Raw genomic sequence first — 25,771 nt, forward strand, 5'->3', positions numbered from 1 at the left:
AGATACCGCAAATCTCAACCTTGTGTGTTCGGATTCGCGAGATTTCTCCCATTCTCGCACGCCCCGACCGTGTGACAGTGTGTTTTATCAGGTCGCGCCGTATAATGTGTGTGTGAGCAATATAATCGAAATCGTATAATCTGGACCTTGATTTCCCACCACTGATAGCGCTTCGGATAACATTAAAAATACCGTAATAATAAAAACCGTTTGATTTGTTGTTGGGTTTTAATAGCGCAGCACATTTTTGTTCTTCATTTTTGTTGAGCGAAAAATAACTTGTAATTGCCTTTGACGCACGAAACTCTACAACACTACCCTCTTACTCAGCATTTGAGAGTGCCAGTTAAATGTAAACAATTGTAAACGTATTTGCAGAAAAAATAAAAATTATTGCTGAAAGCGTTTAATTTATATTCTACATAATACATCAGATACCGTACAATAACGTATTACGTTGTCCTCTTTTTTTAACCTTAAAAAGAATAAAAGAATTCCTCTGATCCTGTAATATATTAGCTATTATATCTTCGAAATTACATTTTGGTTGAAGAAGAACCGAATACGTATAGAACCGAAACGTTCCAACCTTTTCGTCGACGCGACACAGAGATGAGATAAAAGTAAAATAATTATTTTAAAATGATATAAAGTAATTTTATAAAATAATTACACATTTGTCCGAACATCTGTGTTTCTTTCTATTTGCTCGTAAGAATGTGGATTATTTTTTTTAAATAATTATAGTATCTACTTTGTCATTTTTGTTGGCACGCACCATTAATTAAGCTCTAATAGAATAAACTTGCAGATAATTCCCGGCGATTTCTCGGAATACTGTTTTCCTGCTTTAGTCCGCATAAATTAGCAATTTCGCTGATTTAGCGATTTCGAAATTCCACTTTTCTCATATATATATTATAAAGTCCACGTTTTAGTGGACTTCTACGTAGGTAAAGACCCTTGCGGATTCTTTAATCTTTTGTATCGTCCACGTAGGCCAGATCGATCAACCGCCATTTGCGTTTTTAATTAACGACATTCCATCGTCGCACGACACAATTTACGCCGCTTATATATCGCTTACGCCTTTTTCCACATAGATGGTTCACACACAGCCTCTTCTCTCTCTCCCCTCATCCCCTCATCCGTACTACGGCGTTTAATCGTCGTTATATTTTTACGCATCGAGTAAGAGTTAAGAATTCGTAAAAAATCAGTGCAATCACGCGCGAAAAATATCGGCGTGAGTAGAAATTCGCAACTGAATCAAAACCTAACGTGCAACGCGTCACGAAGTGTTCGATAATTGATAACAGTCACAAGACCCGAGAAGAGGGTCGCACTTCTCTCGTCGCGAGTTATATCAATTTGCTGGAATAAGAATCGTCTCTTTTCCGAGAAAAGGGTGCTCGATTTTTAATGATTTACAGTCTAAGTTTTTTCTCGCCCGCAATTACACATAAAAAGAACACACAATTCAGTAATGTGTATCGATTAAAAGTAGCACAAACGTTCGGCGAAGGTAGTATAACTGCAATACACAACCGAGTCGACGAGCGTGACAAACTTTGATCTCGATTGTAGTAATTTCAAAATCGAGCTGGTACGTTTCTCGGGAAGGGATCGCGGGAGCTCCGCGTTCGAGCGCGCAAGTCACCATCGAGACGAGGTATACCATAACGTTTATTTTCCCGTCGCGTTACAAAACGTTATTCGATCGACCGCGCACGATATAAACTAATCTAACTTCTCGATCTGTGATCGAGAGTAAGTCTATCTTTCGTCAACGCGCACAACACACGCGCGCGCGAGCGCGTACGTAGTACCTCAACAACGCGCATGTATAACGATTTCGCGAACTTTGTGAAATTACACCAGTAACTTTCACGCAAAATAAATCGACGAGCGCGTGCCTCAGGGATTTCTCTCTATTTCATTCCGCCCCGCGATTTTTTGTCACTCGCTTCGCTCGCGCTCATTCCGCTTTTCCCGTAGGCAGGCTACAACACTCGGAATGGCGAACGTTAGTTTTGCCTCCGCTTCGGCATTAATCATAGACGGCGGCTTTGCCCGCGGCGTATCTCTTTCGCACTAGTCGCGGAATTTTAAGCTTTTTTTGCGACGTACCGGAGGGAGAGAAAGCGAACGACTCGAGCCGCAACTTACCGCGTAGCAGAGACCGTGCTTTTGAAATTCGACCGACGCAATTTCGTCACCTATCACACGGTCCGACGCGTAAGTATAAACCAATCGCCGTTTTCAAACCTTATATACAATTTCCTAAATCCATTCACTGTGTGTACGACAAATGATGTATCTAATGATTAATTATGCTTGGTTTGTGTGAACGGAATTTTTAACTTGAAAAATGATATTTCTTGCGCGACAATAGTAAAACTCCCAATTCCGCAGCAATTGCTGCATCAAACGTATCCCTTCTCCCCAATCCGGTGATTGTAAATCGTTAATTACGCGGTTGACTTCAAACGCGCGCTCCGCGCGCCAATCCGTGAGAAAATCTCCGCTCGCAATACGACGCATTCCCACCGATTTGAGTGATCCCGCGTTTTGCTGTTAAATTAAAAAATCCGGAAAAGTGTTCGTGCGAGAGATCCGATCGGCTTATAAGAGAGTGCAGTCACGCGAAAATCAACGGTGCTGCTTGTTTTCTAGATAAAATTTGGGTAAACACACGTGCGTAATGTGTAATTTTGGAAACGGGAATAAATTATGTGCGCCAAAATTAATTTCGTAATAAAATTATTTTCGCAAAACAAGTTGTGTAAAAGAAAAAATGCAATCGGATTGTAAAACTCGTCTCTCACCTTTTTTTTTTCAAACAATACATGACGGTGTGTATCGTTTGTGTATATTTTGACGTCACGTCGGCGCGTCGCCCGACACTACGTTGTTAAAAAAAAAAAAAAAAAAGTTCCGTTGAAAGTACAAGCGCATTCATTACTAATGATTAATGCCGCGCGACGGTATAATGTACTTCTCTACATATAATTGCGAGTACATCGTCAGAACGACATGTAATAAAGATAAGAATTTTTTTTTTATATTTTGTTGCGATGCTTGCAATCAACGGACTTACGAGAACAAAAGATTCGCAAAATTAACTAACAAACCCGGCGCGCGTAATTGCGCGTTCTCACAATTTTTGCAACACAACGCCGGTGTGCCCCGATTATCGATCGCGACGATCGATTTTATCGTCACTGTTATTCCAGGCACGCGCCGGGGATCAGAGACACACCCTGACCTGCCCGACGTTGGCGAGCAGCGCGCTTCCAGCTTCCGAACAATAATCTGCCGTGTCGCTCAAGACGGAAAGACAGCGATATGCAAAGTTTCGGATTGTGTGGTCGCTGCCAGTTGTTTACGATAAATTACTGCCTTCGACTTTGTTCGCCGGACTCCGGCCCGAAAATAAATTAAATTAATTTTGTTGTCCCGCTCTCTCGCGGAAGGAATGTCGACGACCTTGTTTGTCTGTCCAGACAAACGACGAGAAATTCCGTCGACCGATATCCCTGACCATACTTGCGCGAATACGAAACGAAATTTCATTCATATATTCAACATGGATGTAATAAATTTATTTATAAATACTTACATAATAGAGACGAGAGACAAGCGCAATAAGCGAATTTTTTTTCTTGTTTTTTTTTCGTAATTTCTTTCTTGTAGTAGAGATAACTATACACGGAGAGTTAATATCCTCTCAAACGGATATAATCTGAATACGAGAAAACTTTGCACCGGTACGTAAACAACATCGTTTCCGGGTCTATTATATTTATTTTGTTTTCTCTTCAAGCTTTTCATATGCGCTCACACGACTTTTAATCCGCGCGCGAGAAAACAAATCCGTCACGACGACGATCGTTATAATCCGCGAGCTCACGGCTCTCAAAAGCGACCTAAATATTATTATGTCAACGGTTTCGCGCGCGTCTAGTTGCGAATATTTCCGCGGCAAAACACCGTCCGCGACGGCGGCGGACATTCAACCGCTCTAAAACGCAGCCCGAGCATGGCGGCTCTAAGAACTTAGAGCCACTGCTGAGGCATGTCGCTACTCTCGATCACATCATCGGTATTGATCCCTCTCTCTCTCTCTCTCTCTGTCTCCTCGTCGTTCTTTATCTCGCTCTCGTCCTCTCTTGCCCCCGTCTCTCTCTCTCTCTGTCCCGCGAACGCCTCCGCCATTCATTATTCACGACGGACGGCATCAAAACAGCGTTATATCGCGATATATTGCGCGGCCCGACTGAGAGTGCAATGTTCTTACAGAGAAATATCCCGTGTGCAGTTTTTCAGCGAGCGGAATGCAGGCGGGGACCCGCCTGATTCTCACAAGAGACTCGGCCGATAAATATTTATTATCGCCTCTCCTCCTGTGTGTACATATTCCTCAATATTATATTTAAAATAAACGTTTTCGACTATGCGCACGTCGAACTCTGTGTGAACTCCGTATTTTATTCCGTAAAATAATCCCCTCAATTTTGAAGTCGACTTCTCTTCGTCAGATTAAAGAATTTAAAGAATTCTCAGCGGGATGCTGCGTGCCAATTCAAGCTTTCTAGTGGCAACGGCATGTAAACGACCTACTTGATAGTCGCGAGACGAAAATTTGTACAATTTCTCATTTCTAACTTTTATCATTCGAGAATACAGCAGCCGGAGTATCCGTGGGAGTCTGTAATCGGAAAATACACTCGGTCTCGACGAGATCTCGGTCATCGCGAATAATGTCAATGTCGGAGTATCGACGGTAAATATCGATCGTCCGAGGACCGTGGGGTGCGGACGTAGGATTATCGTTATCGGCGTGCCGAGAGCGCGACGACTCCTGAGTGCGCGATGTGCACTCGAATCGTATCGAGTCGAGTCGGAGTCGAGACGAGTCCGGGGTCGTTCGCACCGTTGCGCGACGCGGCAACGAGCAGCGAGCCGGCATAATATGCCGGTTGAGTCGCGACGAGAGGCGACGCGGCGCGTCTCTCGCAGGCCGCGTGACTGCGTCAGAGCCGTGACTTCTCTCCTCCCCGTTCCGCGCTCGCGCGCGGCCCTGATCTCGGACAAGCAACGCGTAACGAGGTACCAACTGCACCGTAAAACCGAGTTTACCAAACTGCCGGCCGCGTCGAAACTGCCCATTCGTTGATCCACGCGCGAACATCAATCGCCCTCATGAGATAGCTTTTCTCTCGCAACGTCGAAAAAAAAAAACCATCTCTGTTTGATTGTAAAAAAAATTAGATAAGAACTGAAAGCTATTATCACTATTTCATGGAAACTTTAATAAACATAGCTATCTCGAGATGATAGAACTATGACCCAGAAACGAAAGAGAATTATCACGTATCGTATTAGCTTTGTGACTCGACCTTTGCTCTCTTTGTTGGAAGAAATTCAGAAGAAACTTTGAGATTTTAGTTTTAAATACGTAACAACAATTTTCAAAACAAGTAACATTCCGAACTTCGGACTCTCGCGCGAATCTCGATGTGTCAATGGCCGATTACTTTCACATCACGCAATCTGCTCGATCGTTCGATTTTGTAACCCGACTGTTGCACTCGTAGGATGCGCTTACTAGTGCAAAAGGGGAGGGAGAGAGAGAGAAAGAGAGAAAGAGAGAGAGAGGGAGGACACGTGCATGGAATAAATTGGTAGTTTTCGAACACGCGCGGAACCAGTATTGTACAATTTTGAAAGTCTACCATTTCTATTTAAGAGAAAATTGCATGTGTTTTCCTGGTTTTTCGAAGCGTATAATCGATGCGCGAAGCAAAATGTTATCCGATATTAGTAAATATTTTTGTGCAAAAAAAAAAAACTTGTTTCAACAGTTTTATACAATTTTAAAAATTTTGCAAAAAAATTTTATTCAAATTAAATTGAAGTAAAACAAAATCCCCTCTCCTACCGCTTGAGATTCGGGATGTAAAAAAAATTTTGCAAAATTATTCGCGAAATAACGTAATATCCGCGTATCGTTCCGCGAGAATCCAAGACTGACACAGTATGTTACTCTCGCGCTCGTATTTCATCAATACCGAAGATGTTTCGAAACAAAATGCACGCCATTTCTTTCACGTACAACATACAAGCGGTAACAGATCTAATATTACTGCGCCGTCGCACATTTTGCTATTAAACGTAATAATTTTCTACCGCGATGTGCCATCGTAAAAAGTGTAAACATTTAACGCGTAACGGATATAGCGTTCCGAAGCATAATCGTATCCGATTACTCGCCAATCGGTTTTTCAATTATATCTTGCAGCCGTAATTGAGTTACAGCACTGGTATATGCGAAACCGTCCATTATCCGTTTGTTTGCTGATTATCGACGATTCTTGAGGGAGAAGGGAGGGATAGGCTTGGCCATCTTTTCCGTTGTCATGATCGATGATTTGCGATCTTTTCTTCAGATCTTTCTTTCGAGTATCGTCCCAGTTAATGAAACGCAAGTAAAACAAACAAGTTTTCTTACCGAAGATAGTTTTTGTGTATTTCCTGTATGTTTATCACATTCGTAAATATACTATAATCATTGAAACGTGTAATTTACCAGACGAGAGAAAAAAAGAGAGAGAGAGAGAGAGAGAGAGACGTTGAAAGTTAAGGTATACTAGAAAATAAATTGTTTTTACCTCGATCACAGAATTTTTTTGTAATATTTTCTTGTAAATTCCTGTTTTGAAACGATGCGGTAGGAATCATAATGAAGTTCGCGTGATTAGAAAATAATGAATAATAACTAATCTTTATAGCCGAGCGATGACGTCAATAGCAGCTACTTTTTAATGCCTTTTACAATTTACAGCAACGGGAGTCGTGACGCAAGGTTAGTGTGACAACGCACATTTCGTGCAGAAAAAAAAAAAATCAAAAGTGTTTCCTAAGCGATTAAAAAAGATTTGATCGATTTTCAGTGTTGACGCGGAAAGTCGTATGGTAGTATTACGGCACATGACATTTAAACGATGTTGCGAAACGTATATATAAAAGAAAAACAAAAACAATTTATTGCGTTAGTTAGGCGCTGACTTTTGTCACAACCGCTAATAGCGGTGGAATTGTAATATTTTCGAGAATCGTACGTCCCCGAGAGTTGCCGCAAAATATCGCCGCGAGATAAGTTTTGTAATATCATCGGTAAAAAACAAACAGTTTACAGATTCGCAAAGTGTAATTTAATTTTCTTGCATAGCTGCTCACTTTGTAGAATACGATGAAAAATGTATAATTTTTCTCTCTAAGCAAAAATTGCAAAATTCTAAGTACAAACGTCACTTAGCTGCTAATACTGACGATAAGACAGCTTTCGTAAAAAACAAAACGAAAAAAAAAAAAAAAACATACAGATAAAATTTGCGTCAGATATATTCTTGAATGTATTTTTGTTTTAAGTGTGAAAAATTGTAAAAAGAATCGAGGATTGTGTGTCGGGTGTTGCAAAACAATTTTTTTCTCTTATCCATTTTCCTATCTTGCAACATGTTGCAATATTATTGCGTTTGATTCGAATTTATTCTCGGATCAATACTGACCGGCATATAGTCGGAATGTTTACGACAATACACGAGTTTTTCATCGACGAAGACAGTGGCAATGTGTGGCGGGACAGTATAACGATTGAGCGAGTGTTACGACTTCAATTTGCGCGTCACTCTCGCGCGACACAAAAAGTAGGCAAAGCCTGTCGTCATTTTTCCCGGAAGCAAAAATCTTTGTGTAAAAATAATCGCCTAGCTAACTAAACACGCTCCTGCACAGTTTTATTGCGTGGCGTATTTCGTGGAAAAGACAGAAATGTTACAATCAAGATTTGCGACGTCGCGATGAGTCAGATGTCGAAAATGACGTTGTTTCCTCAAAAAAAAAAGAAAAAAGAAAAAACATAGCGCGCAACGAAACTACGTCGTCTTTCGATCTTGTGTACAAAGACTTTTGTCACGTAGAAATTGGGCCACACCGTCCCAATTGAAGATTACTCACACGCTGACGAATCCGATTAACTAACGCTGATTAGAGAGACACAAGAAACGACGCAAGAATAAGATGTTAAGAACGAATATAATACGGTTTTGCTTTTTTTTTACATGTGTTTTATTTGTGTGAAGTTTCAGCGACTCCCGGTAAATTCGAAAAGTCAATTTGTTTGAAGGACGCTAGTTATTTTCTTTTTTTTTTTTTTCATGTACAAAACTCATTATTATAAAATCGTTTTCATAATTAAACATCGGATTACGTACTGTCGGAAACTTTTGAAATTGAACTTCAAAAAGCAGAGAGTTTGCTCGAATTTAATTGAAGAATGTGATGCAACATTATACGTATTACACGGTTAATATTGACTGCGGTTGTCCATTCCACATTTGTTTGCGTTATAATCGATAATGTTCGCAGGTGTAACAAACACGTTTAACTATCTCATTACGTTGTTTTTATACTTCCTCTTTCTGCGTATCTTATTTTTATACTTTTTATTATAAGATACATACTGGTACGTGCGCGATACACTTTGTATATCAAACGTCCTGAGCTTTTAAGACACTCGGAACATCTTTGTAACGCCGTCTGAGCTGCAATATAAATAGGACGGGAAAATTAAACCCGACGAGACGATTGGCGCTCGCGGTAACGTCAACAAGCGTGTTGTGCAATCGACCCTAAGGGTCTGTTGCCCTCTCTCGGGGTTAACCAATTGAGACAGCTGTCCTTTTTCAAGATCGGAGGCTCCGATACATGTGTACACACATACACATGTGCGCGCAGAAGGAACATTGAGTCTAATCTGGAGTCCTAAATAATTACACGTCTTCTGAATCATACATGTGTGTATCTGCACGCTTGAGAAAGCGCGCGTTGTGTTTTGATTATTGGTTTTTTTTGTTTTTTCATACTTGCATATCTAAGAGTACAAATATCGATCAAAACTTCCGTTCCGCGTTTCTAGGAAAAAAATTAAATAATTTATAACGGTACATTTCCGTTTATTGCATACAAATATGCATATTCTTGTAATGCGCGCGCATACAATCAAGTTTCAAGAATAATTCATCGCGGTTAGTCATAATCTTAACACACTTCGAACAATCGTTTTTAACGCGATTGCGAAGGGGGAAACTAATTTCTCTAGCATTTTATTTCGGAGTAAAGTATGTAGCGCGCGCGCGCGCGCGTCAATAGAGTATATACACGGCAACACGGTCGTGTACATTTCCCAAGACGCGCAAGACCGGTTTTCGTTGTGAGTGCAGCGCAGAAATTATTATATTGCAGTTCGCGCCGCAACAATCGTGTGTAAGAAAAAAGCTCTCCCCGGAGCCGTAACGAGTGTCTTTCTCGTAAGAGGGGCTTCACGGGGCACGGCCGCGAAAGGAAGCGGAAAATGTGCAAGAAACCGATCCGACCGCGCGCGCGCGCGCACACACACACGCACACACGGTATGTAAGCAAGTTGTGTAGCCAGAGAGCAGTCGCATAGTGCCGCGGGGGCCACCGGAGCTGCGTTACGCGCCGCGTCCTGACCCGTATTATTTTTCTCTAAACGTGTGCGGTTCCCCACTCCACGTTCGTTCGCTTCCCTCTACTCTCGTGTCGTCTTCCGCACCTCCCTTTACCACCCCGCTCACCGCCCCGCGGCACGCTGCGCGCACGCACGAATTACGCAGAAACGAATAAACAACACGCGCGAAAGCGGCGGCGTCAATGAAGAGACGAAGGACAACACAGAAGGAAGAGAAGAATCTCGATCGCGGCTTGTGACAGCGGTCGCGGTCGCCCCGTGTCCACGTCGTCTTCGTCAACACATCAAGCGCGGCACAGTCGAATTTCGCGATCGTGCACGCATTCGCGCGCGCACATACGCATACATACGCTCTCTCTCGATGAACTACGACGACAACGACGGGGGACAAGAGGAGGAAGGAAAAGAGACAGAAGCGGGAGAGTAACACAGAAGGGGGGTATATATACGCGAACGGGCAGCGGGGGAAAAACGGCATAGTGAACGAGAGGGACGCCGACTGTACGCGAGAATGAAAAGAGAATGAAACGGCGAGAGAAAAGAGAAGGAAAGAGATAGGACAACAAAGAGAGAACAGAAATGAGAGAAATACACCGGTCAAACATGGCAGGCAATGCCATGCAGACGGAAAAAAACAAGATTTTTAGCAAAAGCGAATGGGCGAGCGTGTGTGCATGCGTAGAGGGAGAGAAAGAGAGAGAGAGAGAGAGAGAGAGAGAGAGAGAGAGAAAGAAAGAACGCGAGAAGGGAGAAAAGAGACGGGGGAGGGGACACAAAGAGCGGGATCTTGAAACGCGCGCGACACCGGACTTGGGTAAAAATTTTTGCAAATGCAACAAATACTCACGCTTCTCCGCTTAAAAGCGTTTATCCTCCTGCTTCCCGTTGTGTTCTCCTGTTTTCGTGGTTGCTCAACGTGGTGGAAAACGTCGCTTAGACGTACACGGGGCGGACGTACCAGAGTGGACGTTATTAGCAGAAGAACGTGGAACGACGTGTCGACGACGACGACGATAGTATTAAGCGCGCACACACACGCGGGGGTCACGCACTCTTCCTCCGATTTGCGAGCGACTCGTCTCTCGTGTCCGCGCGACGGAAAAACAACACCCGGCGTCCTTTTCCGTTCTGTTCGTTCCCCTCCTCGTTTGATGCACGGGAGCGGGTGTACTCTTTCCTACTCTCAACACGTTCTCGCTCGCTCTTGTTCGCCGGGCGCGCGCGCGCGCGCGCGGGGAACGGTGAGGCGCAACGTACGAACGAAACAAAAAAAAAAAAAAAAAACTAAACCGGCACCGCACCAACAAACGCGCGTTACGGTTTAGTGCGCGCGGCACGTAGTGTTATAACGTGTGGCAGTTTTTTTTTTTTTTTTTTCCGAAGCAAACCGCGTCAGATGTTACCGGAGAACGACGCGCGGCGCGTCCGGCCACATACAAACGAAACGTGTGTGCTTCGTGTGTCTCACGAAAGATTTCTTCTCTCTCACTCTTTGTTGACGGCGCGTAGTGGTACGACAACGATGACAGTAACGACGACGTGCAATCGCGACGTAACGACGATCAAAATGGCGTTTACCAGACCGCCCGCGCGCGATCAGGTGGAAAATGCCGGAATGCCGCTGCTAGGAAACATCGACTGACTGCCAAGCTCCCGCAGCCCTAAGTGGTTTGACGTTAAGAACGGGCAGAACGGGCTAGAACGTGTGAGAAAGACGAGCGGCAAGACAGAGAAGCGAGAGCGAGCGAGACGGAGAGAGAAAAACGCGCGAAGCAGGAGAAGAGGCGGCCATGCGAGCGAGTGAGACCGCGGTTCGGCTGCGACTGAGTGGGGGTAGACAGCGTCGCGCGGTAGGGATAGGAGGGGCGCGATTGCTCCCACTCGCGTTACCCGCGCGATCGGATGACTCCGACTGCTTTCGATTGCTCTCGCCGCGGGAGCAGGGCCGTCTAAGCGCGCGGTTAGGCCTAACGCGCGCGTCCGCGAGAATTTCACTGGCGATTAAAATTAACGACTCGAATGCGGATCCGATGTCACGTGCTGTCTGCGACGTCGTTTTCGCGCGTTTTGTAACGCCGTATGTAACGACGAATGCGCGATACGATATTTTCTTACGTATCGCGACGAATAATAATCTGTTATTCGATGACACAAAAAGAAAGAAGTTGACAAAAAGAAAATACTACTCGAACTAATCGCGCGTATTATCCTCTTTCGATCTGTTCCGACGCGCGGTCTCACAATTTAATGTATATTCGTTCGCGCGAATTCAAGATAATATTCTCTTCGCTCGCTCGCCCTAAGGCGAGAGCCGACGGCGCGCGATCGTGGGTGGTTCGCGCGCCGTTTCTTCCCTCACCGATTCTCCTCGCCTCTCCGCTCCGTCGGCCGGTGCGCTTTGCGCGCTTGTTCGCCCGTCTCGCGAGGAATTTCTAAAAATCAATATACGCGTGCGAGGAGGCGAGAGAAGGGGCTGCAAAGCAAAAAAAAAAAAAAAATAAAAAAGAGGAAAAAAAAATTCGATATCCCGTTCGTCCGGGCTCTTCTCCTTTTCCTTTTCCCCTTTTCCCTCCGATATGTCTGCTATCTTTCTTTTCGTTTTTTCTTTTTTTCTCTCTTCATCCTCTCGCCGAAGTGAATCACGCGCATTCGGCCTCTCTCTCTTTCTCTCATAATCCTCGACGTCGCGAACAGGCGGCGGAGAAGATGGGGGGAGAGAGAAAAGGAGAGACCGATCGGTTTCAAGGAAGAGGACTTGCCTCGGAGGAAGTTGGAAGAGATTGCGCGAGGAGAGCCTACACGGTGGAGAGAAGCGCGGGAGAGTTTATTTTCTCAGAAGCGCGCGCCGCGCGCATTTGGTATAGTCTCTTTCTCTCTCTCTCTCTGTCTCTCTTTCTGCCTTCTCTTGTTGTCCGTCGAATAAATTCATTCAGACGCTCGCGGTTTGCTCACTCGCTCGCAAGCGGATCTTCTCCCCACCCCTGCATCCTCCTTCCCGATCCTCCCGCTGCCGCTCACGATGCACACGCGGACACGCGGGTGGCAATTAAACGGGTTAACGACACTTCGGCTTACATGTTTGGCTGAACAATGTAATTCATACTTCAGCTCCGTTTAATTGGCAGGAACGTGGTCTCGCGCGTTTCGTGAGAAGATCAAGGATCAATCGCGTGAAAAACATATCCGGTTTTTTGTCTTGTCTTTTTTCTTATCTGACACATTCACAATGTATATATGTACGAGCTTATTTACGTTACGCGAACGTTTTTTTTTTTTTTTTTTCTGTATTTAGTTGTTTAGCGCAAAATGCCCTTCTCCGACTTGAAAATTACTTCCACGCGAAAAACTAAAGAGGCACTCAAGCTTCAAGAGTGCAGACGGTCTTCTATATATGGTTGATTTCAAGTAGACTAGCGGGAATTTAATTTCAAGGTTGAGCACTGTGCGATTGAAAACGTCGAAAAATTGGAGCGCGCTTGGAAATTTCACGGAGCGCTTGACACAAATTTTTAGAGTGGGTTCTCCACGTTTTTAGGCGCGGACTCCGGAGATTTCGTACGGAGTCTCTTCAAAATCGCCGCGAGTATTAGTCATGAGATACTAAACTACGAAGAGACGGGGAATCCGACTTGTGTGTTCAAATCGATCAAAGACTTTCGATACCGGCGAGAGATATCGCGACCGGATTCTGTTCGATTGTTCGATTCGCGCACGCTTTCACCTTTCTATTTCACGTCCAATGTTCTTTTTACACATTACATACACGGAATATGCACGCGTTTAGAATCGATACGCGATCGTTTGTCGCTCACGAAAATTCGAAGAAACGTCAGATAAACGTCGAGGTTTTCAGGAAAACCTCGTCGATTTTCGAGGGGATCGACAAATTTTCATCTCCCATTTGCTCTTCTCTATCTCGTGCCAAATAGGCGACGATGAGAAACAGACTTTCGTCGAGAAAGGCAAATACGAGTTTTCACATAAAAACAGATATTAAGTGCATATACTGATTCTTGTGCCAAGATTAGACGCTGAGTTGTCCGACTCAGTCGGAAAATCTCGCATCAAATACGATATGTATGTCTCGAGATCGAAATCTTATAAAAAGAACCTTATAAAATAAAACCATATTATTTTCGATGTTAACGCGAAACGCTCGTAAATTTTTTAAAATTTTATTTTCGAAACAAAAAGAAGATGCACTTTCGCACATCAATAACGTCGAGAAGAGGTAACTCGGAGACTTTATGTATATATCGGCGTCGTTTTCTGCTTTCGTGTCCGGAGGTCGAGAATCCGCAAGGAGATGGCACGATCGCCTTACGCGATCGATCGTTAGTACAGATGCAGCGGGGATTGAGTTATGACGCCCGCACACTCTTTTTCCCCCGCCCGCTCCTCACTCTTCTCCGCACATTCTCGGTCGTAAACTCACATCAATATGATTAAATGTACGGTACTACTTAGCAAAGAGCATATAATTTCTAAGGAGGCTTTCATTCCGCAAGGGAGTGCCGATAATGAAACGTACGTGCAGTTGAGAGCATATATAAAATGGTAATTAACGCATGTATATATATATATATATATATATATATATATATATATATATAATATGTATATATACATATATATATATATATGTATATATTATACAAATGCAGAGAGAAACCCTAACCACAAGTACTCGCCCCTGAATCTATCTGAGTAATTGTCTGAGGGTCTTTTTTTTCTTGTTGTTTAAATATATAAACTTAATCAAGCTGTACATAATTAGCCGAAGCGTTGGTTTTATGTGCACTATATAAAGGACCGGGGGTGGCGGGGGAGGGGGTGAAAGAAGGAAACTTATATATACACATGTCGTATGTACATATGTCGGCTGGACCAAATGTAATATATATCACAGCCGCAAATGTATGTGTGTGTACGGGCGGGTGTCTATGTGGATTGGATGGTACGTGACACCCGCTCTGTGAGGGAAAGAGATATAAAGGGGTAATATTGAAAAAACACATCAAAGTTCCGAAGAAACCACACAACTCCGTGCCAGTATGTACATATGTGAGAGATGAGGGGGGAAGAATGTTAATAGCGTATCATATCAGCGCATCAGCGGTTTGTAATCGCAACGAAAAAAATCGTTCTGCAATCGGCAATCGCTGCGGCGTTCGCTTATTTCTTCGCGCAGGAAAAGGGAAGGAAAGAAAAGAAAAAAAAAAAAAAGAGAAAAACAGGTCGACAAGAGATCGATTTCCTGTGCCGCAACGCGGAACGCGCGCGGCAAGTCGCCCGCAAGTCGTGGCGTTTGGCGCGCGCAATGATATATTATCAGAAAAAAAAAAAAAAAAAAAAAAGAAGAAAAAACACAAACGGGGAGAACAAGAGATCGATTTCCTGTGCGGCACAGCTACCGTCGAGTTGCGTTCAGAGACCTCGTTTTGTGTTATTAAATGTTAATGATGTACCTCAGAAGAGACAATCTTGTTTTATGGAATTGCATCTACCATCAAAAAACCGAGATAATTTCGTTGAGATCACATTTCGATGCGAAATACACGGACAAAGATAAATCTTTTGTACTAGTCCACTCAATCTCTCTCTCGTCTACTGATTTTTCGCATTGTGAGCTCATCGAGATTACATCGATTAAATTGATTTTGTTTGCGCGTACGCGTTTGCGTCCGATACTACCACCATCACCATCAAAATCGCACAAGGAATCGTTTCGATAGCATTTTTGCGAAATGTCGCAAGGATGCGTATGTTAAATATCGCGCGTGGTGTGCGCGATGGTCTCTCTGGAGGGTTCGAAACCGGTAATCGTTTCGGCGAGTTTGGATGCCGCGGTTTTTCTCGCTAATTTCGATTCTGTTTCTCGATCCTGTTGCCGATTCTTTGTAATCGAGGCTCGAACACGAGACACGAACGAAGAATCGGTCGACGTATAAAACGAACGTTTGTGAAAGCGAATCTCGCGACTGAGGTGAACACCACTACCACCACCACCACGATTGTCGAACGTGATGGAAGGTTTGTTTTCGCGTGTTTACCAGAAACGCACACGCACACACGGCGCACACAGAAAAAACCCGATGGGACCAAACTCACCGAAACTAAAAGCCGGTTTTGATCGTTGTTATCAGAGATATTCAAATCAAGCGAGAATTCTGAGTTCGTTATCACGTATATAATCGGCACCTACTTGCAATTCTCGGATGCTGCTGCTGCTGCTCGAACAGAGTGCTGGGAGAACAGTGCTTTGCGAGAGAGGCGAAAAACAAGTAAAAGTAGTAGAAGAGAAGGAGGATGAAAATGAAGAAGAAAATAGAGAAGAATCGGCGTTACCTGCAAGCTGAACTCACCAGAGGGGCCTCTCGCCGCCTCGCGGGGAATCGGCCTGTAGTCCCGACCGGAAGCGTCCGGAAGTCGCGGTTGGTATCGTGGAGAACGCTCAGCCAATCCCGCGCCACCTCCTTAAACGAACGGGGGCTTGGGATTGGCTGCTACACAGTCTCAAGGCCGCCGCTGGGTGCTTCTCCTTCTGCCCTTCTCCCAACGGCAGGGGCCCCGTGTGTGTGTGTTCTCTCGTGCACTACATGGCCGCGCGCGGGGCCCAGCGGAGAACAGCGATCGGGGTGGCGACTCCGCGATTCCGCCGCTCTGGAAAAATTCTGGCGCTTCGATCGGATCGTCGAATGGCGCGGCGGCGAAAGAAGCGGCGGAATTGTCGAGTCTACTCACAACCCGATGGACGGAGAAAAGCGCTTGTGTATGTACACACATGGTACATACACGTATCTCCGTCGATCGGCTCACTGCCGGGACGTGTGTGTGAGTGTCACACACACTCGTACACAGCAGAAACATCTAACGCGTAATTTTCTCTCGCGAGATGATAAAATCTGCCGTAAATCAACGCGAGTAAAAAAAAGAATTTGATTTATATAATTTATAGCTAAATAAATTTTAAACGACGAAGAACCAAAATGATGCTCGTTAGACACGACAGCGGTATTTATTTTCCTGAAGTATTTGAGCGTTTGGAAATAATCTTTCTGGAATTTCAAAAGTTCTATGCGGTATTTACAAGATATTTGTGCTGTGTGAGATATCCAAGGAACATTCGTTAAACGGTCCATTGAATATCCGAGCGGTAATAAGGAGTAGACGGCAATTTTGTGTAGAGGACAGAGGAGAGAAAGGGTTGTCGTTCTTACAAGGAGATCTTTTTTTTTTTTCTCATGAATCCTCTTACTATCTATCGTTCACGTGTCGATTTATACGTCAACGACGCCAGCACAATGCGACAGGTTCAGATTGGAATGTGAGCAAGACCGATTAGTATAATCTATGATGCCAGATTGGAGTGTGGATTGGAAAAAAAAAAAAAAATTCTTACAATTTTGTGCCACAATTTTTTTGTTACATATCGAATTGGTTTATATTGATGCATAATTATAGTCCAGATCGCTCCTCGCGGAGGAGGAGAACTCGCATAATTTTGCAAAACGGGTCGTTTAACAATGCGTAAAAAGTGGGATCTCCGCATGGATGCATCGGATGCACCTCGAAGTGCGTAGCGTGAAGCCGCGTTGCGTAAAATGACTTCGACAAAAGGTGTTACGCGATAAAAATTGCACACATTTGAATTGCACACATATCATAGTGCATTCTCTGTAATATAAAGATGTCAACAAAAAAAAAAAAAAAAAAAATAATAATAATAATAAGATTCAAATTCTATCCGACGTGCTACGCGGAAAACGAAAGGAACGAGTTTTTGCTACGCAACTGCGACTTCGAGCTTAATTGATCGGGTCAGCTGTTAAATTTAGCGTATATGAAACAATACAAGTATATATTGAGGCGCGGTATATACACGAGGTGTTCCGGAAACTGCGTACCTCTCTCTTGACCACAACAACAAACGTTTATCGCGCGTTGATTCGTTGAATTTCTAATGATAAAAAAAAAAAAAAAAAAAAAAAAACATTATTTTGATTTTAATCTAAAACAAATTCTCTGAATTTCTTCTTTTTCCTTCCGCATTTATGACATAATATTTTGTTAAGCAAATTAGAACAAATAAATGTAGTTTTAATGAATTAAATCTAGTAGTATAATTTTTCAAACGTTGAATGACGATTCCAGACGTGATTATCATATCAACCGATATTGCATCGGACTTGCATCACGATATTAATCGTGTTTTGCGTCTCGAACGTTTACCGTGTTAATAAATTTTTGCGCGACGTCTTAATAATTTGTGCGAATAAATTTTTTTTTAAGTGTTTTTGACACCGCCAGTTTTTTCACACGTTATGCAAAAAAACTACTTTCGATGCAGACAACAGTTTCAATTAGTCTATGTTGCATTAAGAATGACTCAATCAAAAATTCAAAATGTCTGTATTTTCTATATTTAAAGGTTATATAAACACACATCAATAAACTTGCGTTTTATTTGCCCTTGCGTTAAAATTATACTACCAGAGACAAAACTTTGGTCATCGATATTGAAATTAAATTTTATAAATTCTATATTACTTTTTGTTATATATAGAGCGGTCCTTGAGATGAAAATATGTATATATTACCTAAGTAAATCTCGATATCGTCTCGCTTCTTACAGCGAGCAAGGAAGTGCGCATCTTCCGGAACACTCTGTATAAGTGCATGTAACGTACGGCAATTGGCCATGTGTGTGCGCACGATTCACGGACTGTCGACGATCAGTCAGCCCTCTTGCCGAGCGCAAAGGGGTGAATTGAGGGCAGCGCTGGCCGGCGGAGCTCTGCTCCTGGATCTACGACGAGACGGCGGCTCTCGTCGCGCCTCTCCCTTCCTTCCTTCCTTCCTTCCTAGTTGGGTCGCTTGCGGGGGTGATTTTCGGGGAGGCTAAATTCCAACTTCCAACTGTTGCGCAAATGGCGTGGCGCAAACGCAGTTTCGAAGGCGTGGCGATCGACAAAGGGCTCGGAAACGGCCGATAACGCGCCGTTTTCCATTCCCCTTCCTCCCTCTGTGTGTATGTCTCTCTTTCTCTCTCTCTCTCTCTCTCCTCTTTTTACTCTCTCCCCCTCTGATCTTTTTTTCGCCGCCTCGTTACGCACCACCTGCGGAGTAGGAAGCAGCCTGGCCGCAGAATAAACGAGTAGCGCGCGTCGCTCCAGTCAGGATCACAGGATTCATAAACGCGCGAGGGGGAGGAGGAGGAGAGTAGAAGTGGTGGCGGTGGTCACGTCCAACGAGATGCCCTCCCTTGGTGTGTAAATGGCACGAGCGTCTGAAAACACACACGAGTTGGTCTTTATCACAATTGGTATTGAAGAACGTCTCTCGCTTCATCGCCTTACACCTCTCTCTCTCTCTCTCTCTCTCTCACTCCATTCTCTCTTACACGCACGCGTACACACACACACACGCCTCTCTTACACGTTCTTCATTACACTCATTCTATCTCTCTCTTTCGCTTACTATTGGGACTGCTCGACGCATTTTCCATAAAGCACCGCTCTCGATGAAAGAACAGACGCGTTCGCAGTTTCTCTCCGTTTCTCTCGGACTGTAAAAAACCACGAACACGCTTAACCTAGAAAGCGCGCGCGACGCCCCATTCTCGAAACGATCGACGACTTCCTCGTTCTTCTCTTCCGTCTCATCGTTGTCGTCGTCGTCGTCTTCGTTGCTTGTGACACGATGCGCCGTGTGATCGAGTCATCGCGTGAATTTATTGCCTCTTTTCTCTCTTTCTCTCTCTCTCGCTCGATAGAGACAGAGAAACGGACGGATGGACAGGCGCACGCACGCACGCACGCACACACGGGCCAATACACGAATCGTCGGGCGATCGTAGAAAGGCAAATTGAGATTCTTACGTTGTTGCGGTAGCGCAGGTTTCTGCGTGACGACGACGACGACGACTCTTCGTGCTCGCGCGCCACTCGACGCTGCTTCACGATGACGACGACGTTTCGCGGCGGTGGCGACGGACGATAACGACGCGATCGAACGGAGAGAGAAGCGGAGGTTGTGTGACCTCGACGCGATGCACTTCGGCGTAAGGTGCAGTCCTCCTGTGAATCGCTCGTCTCGCATCGCGCACAAGTTTTGACGGCGACGGGACGGAGCACAGACCGCGCGGGGGAACGCGAATTATCTCCGGCCATGGTAAGCGAGCGCGCGACAACGAAGCGGTGCGACCGCGATTCGGCGATTTTGTTTTTTCGGTTTTCGGCGCTCTTTCTCGATTCTCGCTCGCTCACTATAACGCACTTAGCTTATGGCTGCGATCGATAGATTTTCCGCAGAAAAAAAAAAACGCGATTATCCGATATCGCGTCGCGATTCATTCTTGATCGCGCGAACGAGAATTGATTTCACGGCGACGGAAAAACAGCCGCGACGAATGAGATTCGTAGCAAAGACGAGAATATGAAACGAAAAATAAACATACGAGAGTTGTGTTCTAACCTCAAAATGGCCGTTTCAGGATGTCTCCGCGTTTTCCGAGGAAACCTTCGACGTGAAGGAGTGGATCAACCGGACATTCAAATCCGCCGAGGCGCAGGAGAACAAGGATGTGAGTCGTGCGTCCATCATCTCCGTCGTCTGTCACGTCAACGCGCTTTTCGTATTTTGAGTCGCGTTGCGACGCCCGTCGGTCGCCAAATGTCGCCAAACTGACGGCTGCCGCCCGCACGCGACCGCGGTCAATGACATCGCGGCCGTCTGTTTTCAAATTACGTCGTCTTTTTTTCACGCCACAAAAAAGGAAAACTTTGTTTGGAAAATGAATTTTTGTTTTTTCGGGTTTATAACCCGCATTTTCGGTGTACTTCGAAAATTACATCGTAATATTACCGGCGGACGATAAACAATTCCGTCTACATATATATATATGTATTCGGCACCTCTATGCATATTTTTCTATACATATTTTGAATAAAATTTTTATGCAAATGTTTCATACATATTGATAGCGAACTGTTGACTTTTTCCACAATGTAAATTTTAACGTAATTGTAAAAATTAAATAAACTGGTGTGTTGGCGTAGTAATGAAAAAAAAAAAAAAAAAACCCATTTTTTTAAACAGATGTTTAATATACATCTCTTGTTTTTCATTTTTACGTTATTATGTTAGTTTTATTCGGTTATACTTTGAAATATATTGTTTATTTCTACTAAATTATTGATTTCTTTTTTAAGGCGTTTGTTTCGTCATTAGTGATGAAGTTGCAATTGTACGTGCAACAAGTCAATGGCGCTTTGGAAGAGACCAGTCAATCAGTTCTCTCGAGCTTGCCAAGGATTTTGAGAGACACTCAATTACTGCAGCAAGAAACATTAGCGTTGCGAGAGAAAATGGTCTCTGTGAAGCAAGAAATCGCCAAGGTTAACATGTAGACTCAGTTTATTTATTTTTACGATATTGATATTTATTACACGTCTATTGCAATTATTTTGAAACAAACAGGTCGAGAAAGATACGGCCTCCTCAATGGCAATGCTGGAGAAGATTGACAGGATAAAAACAGAATTACAAACCGCTAAGCAAGGATTACACGAAGCCGATAATTGGACAGTATTGGCAAATGACATGGAAGAGGTATATTCGAGACTTTATATTCTCTAGTGGTAAAATAATATAGTACGACTATAGTAGTACGATTATGTGAACTTAATTGCAATTTGTTTTCTTTATGTTTACATCAATAGCTATTTGAATCTGGTGATATAGAAGCTATATCTGACAAGTTATTCAGCATGCAAAAGTCATTAGCTATGCTTGCGAATGTTGTCGACTACGAGGATAAAAAGTTGCAATTGGAAGGCTTGAAAAATCGTCTTGAGGCAATGGCCAGTCCGCGATTGGTCCAAGCCTTTACTGCTGCCAATTTAGGTACAGTCTGAAATAATTTTATTCATTTGTTGTCTGGCATGACACATGTTTAATGCTGATGAGTCTTTTTCTGTTTAGTGCAATCCAAGATTTATGTGGACATTTTTAGCAAAATGGAACGTCTGCCCCAGCTTCTCAAATACTATCACAATTGCTTGAAGGTTTCTTTGCTCCAAGAATGGAGACGCACCATAGAACTGGCGCAGGATGAGAATGTCACGTACTGGTTGCACACGTATTATGACAAACTGTTGTCTTCTTGGCACGAGCAGGTCTCTTTCAGAGATTTAAGATAAATTTTGATTATTTCTGTATTTCTTGGGAATATTTTCTACAGATTTTGATCTGTTCAGGTTAAATGGTGTCATCAAGTGTTTCCCAATACTTCAAAAGATATTCTCATTGATGTTTATGCCGATCTTTTGAAGAATCTGGATCCTGGTATTCCGGAATGCATAGAAGCGGTACTCAAGCAACATTCGACTGCGGTGCAATTGTCTATTCTGCTCGAGTTGAAACAGATGACAAAGCATTTCGCCGTGAATTTGAGCGGCGCGATCGAAACGTCAATTCGGGGAAAATTGCAAACTGAAAAATTGCTGTCTCTGGCGCAGGCTATGTACGCACCTTACGTTCCTTACGTCGCAAAGTACAACATGTTTGAGACCGCGCAGTTGGGAGAGCAACTCCAATTCCTGGATCGTTCGCACGACGATTTGAGCGACACTATCAATGCATTTTCTCTTAGCATTTCGAGAATTATGGGCTATGCTAATGAAGCTAACAAACGCTGCAAACTATTTACGGAAGGCTGTGGATATCCTGGTTTATTGCATTCGTTGAATGTTCGTTAAAGATTCATTTTGTATAAATTTGCGATTAATTATTGCATTTTTTTTTTTGTCGCGTTAACAGTGTTAAACTCTTGCAGATTTATTTCAACAAATATCTCGACAAATATCAGCAAGGTTTGAGACAACTCGAACGAAGAAAGGTAAAACACGAAGACTGGAATTTATTCCAAATGTGTCTCACGTTGATGCAGACTATAGGTAATCGTCACTTAATTATCAATCTCTTTTACGTGATATTCTGAGACAATTATTTGAATCGCATTATTTTATGTAGGCGATCTCTTGCAACAAGTGCAGCAATTCGAAAAGTCGCTCGTGATTGACATCACAGAAGCCAATAATAAATTACAAAGCACAAACGAAAGTGTATTCTGTCAGTATAAGAAACTATTGCTAACTGAATCGGGACGTGCTAATTTAGAAAATCTCGTTGCATCTTTTCAACGAGGTGCGTATATGTTACACATGCAATAATTAATATAATTTTAATTTTTCAAATTGTTTTTTATCAAATTGTTTTTTCTTTCGTAGAAGACGAGACGATTCTCGATTCGATCATAAAAGCCATTCACAAGCTGTGCTCCGATTTACATCACACGACGTACGAAGTGATCTTCGCTCCGATATTCTCTCAATTGTTACTCGTACAAAAAGCGCCGGCTTGGTCATTGGAAGCCAACAAAATGTCCAATCTAAGTTCGGGCCTGCCTGATTACAGTTTTGCTCCTCAAGAATACATTACGCAAGTTGGACAGTATCTGATGACGTTGCCGCAACACTTGGAGCCGTTTTTATTGCGGGACAATCCGAGTCTAACCCAAGCGTTAAAAGCTGCCGATCCTCAATACGCTCAGGGATCGACCGAATCCGGATTCACCGGTATACTATTGGACATCGTTGCTCGAGGAACGTGCCAAATGTTTCAGGATCAAACGTTGGGCATCAGTCAGTTGAACTCGGTTGCCTGCAAACAGCTCGCAACTGATATCGGTAAGTGTCTCTCGCGTGTTGCAGCTTCAGTTGCACAATTTTGAGAGAAATTACTAGCACAAATACAACTTATTATGTGTGTTTGTAGATTATCTAGGCAACGTACTGGAGGAGCTTGGTTTAAGCTTATCGGAAAATCTCCAGCATATGTCTTTGTTGCTGAGGTTACCGCCAGAGGATTATCAGAACGGTAGTTCCGGCTGCAACGCCCGTATTGTAGCTGCGGTCAGACAAATGCGTAATATCACGTCCTCCGGCTGACACGATCCTTATCAAACGGAACGCGTAAAGTAAAGATCTATTCTTGATACGCTATGGTGTTCGCGAATGTGCGTCCAATTATTCTCCAAAGTTCGGGCAGAGCTTTATTTACATCTGCAGTTCTTGTGAGAGACGTGAACTTTGTTGTGACATGTTTCTTGAAAGATCAAATCAAACTTGGCCACGTCGGACATGAGTTTTCCCAAATAAAGTTTCGTCTGAATAGAGAGAAACGTTACAACGCTATGTATTTTCGATAAATAATTTTTTATATTTGCGCGTATGTGAAATTTATATACGACTGTAAAAGGCAAACTCATGTACAAAAGTATTATGTGTAATATATTAACAATAACTCTCATACTTTGAGTCATTTTTCACCTAACCTAACGTACAAATTTTAACATTTTCTGATCGGGATAAAAGATGTGTGGATGTGCTTACGAAATATAGTTTGCTCGAATTTACTTCATAATCGTTTTATTGGCTACATTATGTCTGAACTGAAATACTGGTAACTAATTTCCTTTCCCCGCATCTTTAAGTAATGTTTCAAGATGCGGAGATGCAACTTCAATGTTTGAAACATATATATATTTCCAATCCTTCCTTCTCTCACACTGTGTTCATTCGAGGTTTACGCAACTATAAAAAAAACAACTTAGAAAGATCTCGCAGCACTTCTCATCTAAAATAGCTCGGGACACACAGTTTTATGCGCCGCACAAAGGCGTGAATATACTTACAAAGAACATGAGATATACACACATATATATATACATATATATGTATAAGAGCTAGGAAACCGACCGTTTTTTTTTTTTTTTTTTAATACCGATAGAGATTCATAGTTGAGCAGTTTCTCTTACTCTCACACTCACTCTCTTCTTCTCTCTCTTTTTCTCTTTCTTTCTTTCTTATATCACATGTGCTCGCACGTATAAAGTTCGAGATGAGTACGAATCAACGTTTTTCAACGAGTCGTGTCAAAAGATAAAATGCAGCAAATGCGTGTTTCACTTTCGAGCAGATAGTCTATACATTACCGCATTTTAGATCGAACATAAAAATATCTAGTTTATATATGCATAGATATGCATTGCAATGACACGTTATTACGTTCTTTGTGTCTTTTTTGTCCTTTTTGTCAATTTTATTTACATATGTGCATTTGCTACATTTTTTTTTTCACTATCGATTACATCGCAAGCTTTTTGCGTAGAACATACGAGGTCTTCTTTTGTCGACTGCATCGGACTGCGTTAAAACTGTGACGTAGAGCGTTTTCAATGGACAAACAGGTTTAATTGATCCTATATAGAGTGATTAAATTCGCTCCAATCAAAAACGCTAACAGGCACGCGGCCTGATCATCAAAATTTGTCGCGAAGGACAATTTGTTGTCAAAAATGTCACAGCAATTGCACGCAATGTCAATTAGTTGCAAATTTCACATAATATGCTTTTCGATGACTGTCCGTTTTCGATACAAATTTTGCTATTGTCAGGATGAGGACAAAGCTCATCTTCTACCGCGGCAGTGCAGCTCCGGTACAGTCGAAAAAGAAGAAAAGACCCATACGCGCAAAATCAACAATCGTTGGTCGTTGATCGAGTAACATTTCACTCGTTGCGAATGTATTCAATCGATAATAAAGTTAACGTCATACCCTGCGCGTTTTCTTAGTTTCCTTCTTTTTTTTGTTTTTGTTTTTTTTGTTTTTTACTTTGCGTCAATCACGCAACAAGTTAATTCGCCTAAGGTATACAAGTAAGTGAACGTTAGAGTACAGCATGATAAACTATATATGCACGAATTCGTTAACACATACGTAATTAATTTGATATATAGTTATATAGCACTTGTGCGTAAGTCTTTCACAATCGTACGACGCGAAATCGTTTTATCCTCACAAAGAAAGAATATCGTACGAAATATATACTTACAATATGTAACAAAACTTTTTTAGACAGAACAGACAATTCTCTTATCGTGTGAGTGAAGCGTCTCTCTTATAACTTCAATAAAAAAGAAAAACTATATCCCAAGTTAATAATAATAATGCAGCAAGTGTCGCGTTAACGTGCTCGCTAGTATCTTCGAATTGCGGATGCGCGACGCAAAAACGACGACGTCAAAAAATATCAACAATATCGCCAACAATTCGCATACAAATTTATATGTATAAAAAAATCTGAGTTT

At 42.9% G+C, this 25,771-nt stretch overlaps 2 protein-coding genes across 6 annotated transcripts in view; one reads left to right on the plus strand and one right to left on the minus strand.

Moving 5' to 3' along the window:
* LOC109853734 overlaps positions 1–16,139 on the minus strand; it is a 96,211-nt gene extending 80,072 nt beyond the window's left edge. For 2 of the 4 annotated variants that reach the window (XM_020426113.1, XM_020426109.1), the window contains exon 1: positions 10,404–10,762. The gene's annotated coding sequence lies outside the window, so the exon portion shown is untranslated. Of the gene's footprint in view, positions 1–3,622; positions 3,744–10,403; positions 10,763–15,921 lie in introns of those variants that run through there. The other 2 variants (XM_020426111.1, XM_020426112.1) reach the window with 2 other exon arrangements.
* A 423-nt stretch (positions 16,140–16,562) lies between these two features.
* LOC109853713 (conserved oligomeric Golgi complex subunit 7) lies at positions 16,563–25,771 on the plus strand. Of its 2 annotated transcripts, none has more exons than XM_020426070.1 (11): positions 16,563–18,824; positions 20,052–20,141; positions 20,770–20,955; positions 21,038–21,169; positions 21,280–21,463; positions 21,542–21,735; positions 21,817–22,308; positions 22,395–22,515; positions 22,592–22,765; positions 22,849–23,307; positions 23,396–25,771. In XM_020426070.1, the coding sequence occupies exons 3-11, from the start codon at positions 20,791–20,793 to the stop codon at positions 23,566–23,568; spliced, it is 2,094 nt and encodes a 697-aa protein (XP_020281659.1). In that variant the 5' UTR covers positions 16,563–18,824; positions 20,052–20,141; positions 20,770–20,790; the 3' UTR covers positions 23,569–25,771. The 2 variants fall into 2 exon arrangements, with proteins under 2 accessions (XP_020281659.1, XP_020281658.1); XM_020426069.1 differs by lacking the exon at positions 16,563–18,824 and adding an exon at positions 19,578–19,729.

Source organism: Pseudomyrmex gracilis, unplaced genomic scaffold (genome assembly GCF_002006095.1).
Source record: "Pseudomyrmex gracilis isolate BER0280 unplaced genomic scaffold, ASM200609v1 scaffold_53, whole genome shotgun sequence".
NCBI lineage: Eukaryota > Metazoa > Arthropoda > Insecta > Hymenoptera > Formicidae > Pseudomyrmex > Pseudomyrmex gracilis.